The sequence below is a fragment of the Solea solea genome, chromosome 21 (assembly GCF_958295425.1).
Source record: "Solea solea chromosome 21, fSolSol10.1, whole genome shotgun sequence".
NCBI lineage: Eukaryota > Metazoa > Chordata > Actinopteri > Pleuronectiformes > Soleidae > Solea > Solea solea.
The window spans coordinates 8136339-8144967 of NC_081154.1; the positions used below are offsets into that span (position 1 = coordinate 8136339).

Genomic DNA, 8629 nt, shown 5'->3' on the forward strand with positions numbered 1-8629 from the left:
TAGCTTTGGGTACAGACATAATTCTGAGGCAGTGTCAAATTACATTTCAAAACATTTTTTTAAACAAAGTAAACTGTGCCATTACTTGAGAAACCTCATAAAATGAGAAGAAAAGGACAGTAGTTGAAGAATGAACTAGCACTGAGATTTATACTTTTACAAACGATTTTGAAAAGTATTTAAAAACACATCTTCACTTAATTCAATCTTCTGTCTTAAAAACAATGATTTAAGAGCTATACAAAATCAACAGCAGGTGGCGATAATGCCCCGAATGTGTGCAATTCGCTATTAAACAACAACAACAATAATAAGAAGAAGAATATTGAGGAAAATGGCAAAATTGTTATCCATGGAAAAAAGACAACACCGCCATCTTGTGGCTACACTGTAAACTGACGGGCAGTAATTCAGTTTGTTGCGTCTTTAAAGCTCTACTTTTCCTGCGAAATGTATATAAAACTAAAAAGCGAACCTGGACTTTGGTCAGTGGTCGATATGTCGAGTGTTATTTTTGCTTTTGTTCCCGCCATGAATCACCGTTCATACGCCACCCCAGTCAAAAAGAAAGTGAAAGTGAATGACGGAGCAGTTGGTAGCTAAGTCGAGGACGGAAAACACCAGGTAAGATGTCCAAAAAATAGCGGCAGTGCAGAAGAAAAGCTGCACAAATGTTGGCTTTTTGGTTAATGCAACGTTATGAATTCAACAGGGCCTCTAAAAACGGACGTAATGTCGTACTGTTGTGTGGCGTTTTGCATCTGTTCTGTGTGAAGGGGAAGCTGTTTCGCTAACACTAATACTGCAGGGGGAAAATAGAATGTCGATACTTGGTAATTTTATTTACCCATGGTCTGCTTAAAAAGTAAACATTCTATGAGTTTCTCATTTACAAGAGTATTTCTGTTTTACTGCAGTTTTAGTATTTTACCTAACTACATCTACTGCTGCTTTACAATAGATCTAAGCATGGAAAACCAACATTATGAACATAAGAGCACATGCAGCACTGAGCCCATATTAAAACAGGAATTGGTACAATGTGAATAAGTAAGTAATCACTTATGTAAAGAAAATGTGCAGATACTGTGATAAAAGTAATGAAAAACGGTCTTTTATAAGCTAAATGTTACACTGCCCACCATCATTCGTTCATTTGAATATTTATTACACATTTGCTTTTCCTACACTCACCTGTTACAAAAGCCCTGTACCACCACCTCTATACTAATGTTAAAACTTGTAAGATTTAGATCTGCAAAAAGCATTCCACTTATAGAGAGTTAGTTGCCAACTTTTTGAGTATTTATTCAGGAATTCATGCTTTCCATTGTCTTGAATATCTATGGATGGTCTACTTTAGGGATCATCTTAAGCACTTTTACAATTTTTTATGAAGTCAAACAAAGTATTCAACTGCGTGTGTTATAACAAAAACAATATTTTAATTTTTGTTCTAGGATCAGATTCAGCCCCCAGCAGGTTGACCATCCACCAAAGTAAAATGAGAGAAGTGGCAGCAAGTGGATTTTTCATTATTCTTTTTGATGCAATGCTGACTTTGGCACTATGGGCCGGACTGGTGGCGCTGCAGTGGTCCATTTGTGATCAGCTGGCACTATTTTGGGCTTTTGGTGTGCTAAAGTGGGCTACTCTCCATGTCTTCACCTCCATGCTGGCTGATGGAAAGCCCCAGCCTGTGCTCTGCAGGTTTGTCGCACTCCTCTGCCTCCTTTCTCCTGTTCTTGAGAGTGGACGGATCTTTCTGGCAGGTCCTGCAGAGGCTTATATGGGACCATCTCCTGACCTCAGCATGCTGCTCTTGGGCCCGATGTGCTCGTCACTGGCCTGTGTAATTTGGGAAAAGGGTCTCTGTGCTGATGGGAAGAGAAAAGGTGTCAACAAAGTTAACGCCAGAGAGCTGCTGATGAGAGTGCTGCAATACTTCAGACCGGACACCTTTTATCTGATTCTAGCATTTGTGTTCCTCATCTTTGGAGTTATCTGTAAGTGTGAAATAATAACTTTATTACTATTTCAAATAGTGAATCACCTGTATATGACTCTACTACTTTTGTTTTCTATATTTTTGCTGATGTGTAACTTAAAAACAAACCTAAAAACAACCATAATTGTTGTGCAACATGTGCACCAACAGTAATTGGTCACCACAGAAGGTTTTTAGAAAGCACCAGCGATTGTGAGCTCCGGCTGGCTCTCAGATGAGAAGTGAAACATCATCATGGAACCCGAGCAAGTCTAGTTGCCGTAGTACAGCTGCATAAAATCCTCTAAGATGCTACAGTTGCTATTTACAGGATGACATTTTAAGAACCTCAATGTGATCACACCACAGAAACTTAATATGCAGTATTTGATCCCTGTTTATGCCATCTGTGATATTTATCTTTCCTAACAGGTGAAACATTTATCCCATTTTATCAAGGAAAGGTAATTGATATGCTTCGGGGTCAAGAGCTTCACTCTAGCTTCTATTATACCATTGGGCAGCTGGCACTTCTCTGTCTTGGAAGGTAATTTAACAAAATTCTTACTGTATTTTCATGCAACATTCAAACCAACATAATCACTGTAGTGCAATTTGTTTTCATGATTTGTAAAAAAAAACAAAAAAAAACAATCAATGAACAAATATGCCAAACTTTTGATATTTCTCCATCTTGACAGTGCTTTGTTTTCTGGCATGAGAGGAGGGATATTTATGTTCAGCCTGGCCAGACTGAACAAGAGACTGAAGCATCTGCTGTTTGGCACCATCCTGCAGCAGGAGGTGCCCTTCTTTGATGAGAACAAATCTGGTGAGAAGCACATACAATATAATGTGAACGCTGTGATTTACCAGGTTAACATTTTAGCCCCACATAAACATCATTCAGTGTATGTGGAAACCTTATAAGGTCTACTGGTTTTAGCATATGTAGTTGTAAAACTAGAATTAAATCTTTATGATTTAATTATTTTACTCATCTAAGAATTGTGTTTTCATTACCATAGATTGAGCCCAATGTGTAGAACCTTTTTACTTTAGCAGCCCGAAAAAACCCCACCAAAAGATGGACTTAAACAAGTTTTTCTTACAAGCTTGGAGGAAATGGTAAATGTGAATGGTATTCTGTAAATGAGAAATGTGAGATACCACTTAATCCTATACACCGCTCATTTTGGAACGATTTCCACCTACACAAGGCTATACACTCCGGGGATACACCCCAAAAAAAGTAATTCAAAAGGTTTAGTTAATCTACAAGTGTGAATGCACTATTTTTGTCCATTAGCTACATCTTTACATATAAAACCCTATAGAAAGAACAGGACCAATTTGATTAGCTCTTTTTTATACATATACTGAAACTTGAATGATCAAGGTCTTTCTTAAATCCAGGACATCTTTCCTCGCGCCTGCATTCTGATGTGGACCGGATGGGCCGCACAGTGGCACTAAACGCCAACGTGCTGGTTCGCAGCACATTTAAGACTTGCCTCATGCTCATATTGATGTTAGACCTGTCCTGGGAGCTCACCGTGTTCACCTGCATAGAGATGCCACTCTTGGCCGTTCTACAGAACAAATACATTACCTTGTCCAAGGTAGGTGTTCTTAGTGTTTATCAGTCATAGTCCAGCAGTTGGAGGCTGTGTGCTTTTTCGCCTTGCCTCCTTTGTTGTGATTTAAGGAAAGGAAAGCCTCTTTATTGTCATCATACAACCGAAATTGCACAAGGAAATGACCAAGGGTTGATCGGAGCCACTGCGACCGAGGACGCTGCCACAAGGACCAACCTGACTTCATACATGTTTTTGATGGGGTTACTGTGTGCAGTGTGGTGATGTCACCACAGACAAACAAAACAAATAGAAAACACTACTATATTGACTAATATCACAAAGAGACTATTATAACCTGTTAAGTCTTAGTCTGATCCGATGAATGCAGTTACTTTTTACTGAACTGGCCTGTTATTGGTTGTCAAAACAGGAGCTGAAGGACCAGATGCAGGAATGTCAAGCTCAGAACAAGGACCTGGTTTTCCAGACGATCAGCGGGATTCGTACAGTCCGCAGCTTTAACGCAGAAAAAGATGAAATGAAGAGCTATAACAAGGCTCTCGGCAAGATGCGTGCTGTCAAGACACGTTCACGGATCTATAGTGTAATCTTTCTCATTATACGGAGGGTAAGGACGACAGTAATGACCATCAGTGGATGAACCATGTAGGACCAAGCTGCAACTGTTAGTGACGTCACCCAGGATTATTATCAAAAATGCTGTTTCAAAATTGAGTTAGTAAATCCATAACTTTTTGAAACCCCCTGTGCATGAGAGCTTGTTAAAGTAATTCAGGGTTCACAGCGTGTTGAGATAAGAGGAGCAGCTTCAAGATGCATTCAAGACACATCTTCAATTTCATCCCTTCTGCAAACACATGCATTCCATTAACTAAATATTTGCTGAAGCTGCTTGATACCAATGTGATTAATGTTGATGCATGCAGTCATTTCTTTTTAATATAATTAAATAGTATAAATAAATAGTCACAGTAATTGATAAACTTTATATTATCAAATGTTCAGACCGGTCCCTATGTCTGAAACCTTGAGATTTGCAGTGTGGGTTATGCCAAGTCACCTGCAACCAGGAACCTATTTATTTTTGGAATGAGCCCACATACATACTGTATGTGCTGCTCCAGTAACATTAAAGCACCATTTCATTTAGGAGTTTATTATTTATTTGCGAATGTTTATAACCGCAATATCATTAATTTCTCTTTCTGTGTCCATTTAGATGGTGAGTCTGGTGATAATGATACTGATGCTGATACAAGCCCGCAATCTCATTTCCTCAGGCCGACTCAGCATTGGAAATCTGGTGTCTTTTTTCTTATACCAGAAACCGATGTCAACCAATTTGAGGGTGACCCAAGTTACAGATATTCACCGTGCAAATCCTGTTGTTCTTTATGTGTTTTAGTCATAACATACTGTACAGCGTTCCTCTCACCACTGATCATTTCTTGTTCTCACAGGAGATTTTGTATGCCTGCGGAGAAACATTGTCCACAGTTGGAGTCATTTCCAAAGTGTTCAGCTATCTTGACAGAACACCAAAGTGTAAGAAGGCGGGGGAGTTGGCTCCTGAGAAGCTGCAAGGAAGAGTTGTTTTCCAAAATGTCACCTTCTCCTATCCCTCAGCTCAAGATACAGTAGTTCTGAAGGTGACAGTTTGTTACTCTACTCTCAACACCTCATTGTTTAATGGGCTGCAATTTCCTCATGACATCATAAACTGTTCTGTCCAGTCAGTTTCAATGGAGCTGCAGCCAGGAAAGATAACAGCTTTGGTCGGTCCCAGCGGCAGTGGAAAGACTACCTGTATCCACCTCCTGAAGAGATTGTATGAATCTGAGGAGGGACAAATCCTGCTGGATGGAGAACCGCTGCACCGTTATCAACACCATTACTTCCATAATAAGGTAGAGACAGCTCAGTATGATGTAGATTCTAATACTAATTCCTAAAAACAAATGTATCAAAAGCAGAGACAGACAACATGCACGATTCTGCACCATACACTAGTGCAATTATCTGTTGTTTCTGTATGAGATTGTCATACATGAAATACTGTAGCACCATTTCCACCTCGTAAATTCCATCATCAACCAGTGAGTCACAAATACTAGCATGTGTTTCAACTTGTCAGGTCGCCGTGGTATCTCAGTCTCCTTTGCTGTTTTCTGGTTCGGTGAGGTACAACATTGACTACGGCCTGAAGGACTGTAGCATTGAGAAAGTGAAAGACGCTGCGAAGAAGGCCAACGCACATGACTTCATATCTGGACTGGAAAATGAATATGACACAGGTACAGAACTGTCCATGACTGTGTGCCTCGCACTATGTTGAGTTACTGGATTCATATGGTTCTTCATTTGAAAGATACGATTCCAATTTGTAAAACCCTTAGATCAGTCTTTTAGTATATTATACTATTTCCTGCACAAATCTTGGGTGACCTTGAGCTGTTAGTGGATATGATAGTGGGATAAGATAATAATGACCAACTTAAATATGGGTGCAGATTTATAACACGGGGGTTAAAATCCATGTATCCCAAATCATGAATGCTTGCTCTCACTGAAAACAACAACAAGGTTTACCTACTAAAATCTACTTCAGCTTTAGTCTGCAATATCTTAATAATAACGTCATCTGCTTTATCTCACTGTTAGAAAGAAACTTCATGTAAACCAGTCCCCTGCACCAATGTCTGTAAAGAATATTTGCATTTTTACCTGGCGGGGACTCAGGAGCTGCGACTACTAGTCTACTCTTGCCTTATTTAGTTTGTGTCCCTTAGGCTAATCTAAACTAAGAATTTCAAAGACTCAAGTCAAAAGGTAACATATTTGCAGTTAATGATGGGAGACATCAGTGGATCAACAACTTCTGTGATGGGATGTTTCTCTATGGACTTTGGTGCAGAAGAGTGAGTTTCCAGTCAGAAATTGTAGTCTAGTAGCGAGATAAAGTTCTTATAAGATATATAATTGATCCAAGCAAAGGTAGACTTTTTTTCTGACACAGGGGCTGACTATGACTATGTTAATACCTCATGTATTGATTTATTAAATAGTTGTCTGAATATCGACTAATGTCTGTTGGTATACTTCACAGAGGTTGGAGAGTGTGGCAGCAAACTTGCAGATGGACTGAAACAGTGCATCGCCATTAGCAGAGCTCTGGTTCGAGATCCGCAGGTTCTCATACTGGATGAAGCTACCAGCAAACTCGATATTGAAGCACAGCATGCTGTAAGTAAAACATGGCCATTGCATGCTAATGGCGCCATTCAATCCGGAAATAACAATATATTGAATAGCCACCATCGGGCAACTCCACTGGTTGCAAGTAGAGATCAGTTTCACTGTCTGTCATGTCTAAGGGATGTGAAATGTGCTTATTTCCCACTTGATTTATATCAGTAAACTTTTTCCTGAGGAGTTAATGTCTCAATCACTCATTTAATTTCTTCTTCAACGGCATATGATGTGAATTTTTAAAATGTTGTTCTTATTTAGAGGAAATGGATGATAAAGCACAGCACATATGATGGTGTCTGTGTCATAGGTTTTGCAGGAGATTCTGTCTTGTGGTTGGACAGTCCTGATCGTGGCTCATCAGCTGAAGACTGTGGAGAAGGCTCATCACATCATCTTCATGGAGAAAGGAACCATTATGGAAGAGGGAACAGATGAGCAGCTCATGGCCAAGCGAGGATTGTACTATCGTTTGAAAGAGGAGATGTTCTCTGACCACATCTGACAGAGATTCAGTGCTGTTCTTTCACTGTTTTGTACAAATGAACAAATGTAAACGGTCTGTATTTATGAAGTGCTTTTTGTGTTTGTGCTTTATGCTACAGTTTTGCCATTCACCCATTTGAGCATCATGGGGTCAAGTGCCTTGCCCAAGGACACATCAGTATGCAGATTAGATTTAGTTGATGTAGAATAGTCGGAATTGAACCGGCTACCTTTGAGTTGGAAGACAAACGGTCTCTACCACTGAGCTCCCGTCACCACGTCGTCTGCTTGTTTCTTTGTGCACAAGAGTATGATGACAGAGAAAGTGACGTCAATGATATTTGGATGTTTTTACACGAATTCCTGTGAGTTGAATGTAGATTATTCTACATTTTGTCTGAAATGTTTTAGATAATATGGCAAAAATTAGGACCTAAATCCATGATTTAACGCATGTGTAACAGCAGCAAAGTGCCAACGGCGCTCAGATGTGCATTTGCATAGCCAGCATAATGGGACCTCAACGGGAAAAAGAAAGGGGAACATTTTGTTTGTTCATTATTGTTTATGTGTTTATTCATTAGGGTTTTATTTTTTCACATTATCAGACAAATATCTAATCATGATGTTTAAAATGTATAAACTGGTAAGTGTAATTCTAATGGGTTGTTGTTTTTGTCTATGAACACATGTGTGCAGCACTTTTTCTTTCATCATTGTATTTTAACACTCTTGTTTTACGCTTGTATTTGACTGTCTTTATTCATCTTGTAAGAGGAACAGACAGCACAGCACAAACACTGCAGTCGGTCAGACAGAGTCTGGGAATCTAGGGATACCAGGCACACAGACAGACAATAGAACCTTGAGAGGTAAAGTCAATGCATATTAAAAGGCTATGTGAATAAATTAACTAATGCATCAATTTATACTGCAATTTTCCCATTACAATTACCATAATACAATACACAACACTTGTTCCACAGCTGACTTTGATAAGTGTGACTTTGGTCAGTGGAGGTGCAAATCCTCACGTTCATTAAAAACTGATGGTTTCCATATGTAAAGACACAAAAGATGTTTGTAGTTTTTTTTTAAAGTGCTTCTTTTAAAGTTCTTTCTACAGTTAAAATTTTGTTTTCATTTGCTTATGCTCATGCTTATGATCTCTCAAAAGGTTAATGCACCTTCTTTTTGTTCAATCCCACAAATTTAAGCCGAAGTGTCTGTCCAAATATACATGGCCGTAACTGTGCGTGTGTGTGTGCGCGCGCGCGCGTGCATCGTATATGCGTCACGTGACTTT

General features: G+C 39.3%; 1 protein-coding gene across 1 annotated transcript; it reads left to right on the plus strand.

The window, feature by feature from the left end:
* Positions 1 to 348: 348 nt before the first annotated feature.
* On the plus strand, positions 349 to 8399 carry tap2t (transporter associated with antigen processing, subunit type t, teleost specific). Its single transcript, XM_058620501.1, has 12 exons — positions 349 to 624; positions 1461 to 2006; positions 2420 to 2534; positions 2689 to 2819; positions 3404 to 3609; positions 3998 to 4195; positions 4808 to 4936; positions 5049 to 5237; positions 5322 to 5495; positions 5723 to 5882; positions 6695 to 6831; positions 7148 to 8399. The coding sequence occupies exons 2-12, from the start codon at positions 1505 to 1507 to the stop codon at positions 7340 to 7342; spliced, it is 2136 nt and encodes a 711-aa protein (XP_058476484.1). The 5' UTR covers positions 349 to 624; positions 1461 to 1504; the 3' UTR covers positions 7343 to 8399.
* The last annotated feature ends 230 nt before the right edge of the window (positions 8400 to 8629 follow it).

What these genes read in the sequence shown, in the direction of transcription:
- tap2t (XM_058620501.1), top strand. Translation starts at nt 1,505, where the DNA reads ATGAGAGAAGTGGCAGCAAGTGGATTTTTCATTATTCTTTTTGATGCA. An exon ending in GCACTTCTCTGTCTTGGAAG is followed by an intron (nt 2,535 to 2,688) that starts GTAATTTAACAA and finishes CCATCTTGACAG; the next exon opens with TGCTTTGTTTTCTGGCATGA. An exon ending in AATACATTACCTTGTCCAAG is followed by an intron (nt 3,610 to 3,997) that starts GTAGGTGTTCTT and finishes TTGTCAAAACAG; the next exon opens with GAGCTGAAGGACCAGATGCA.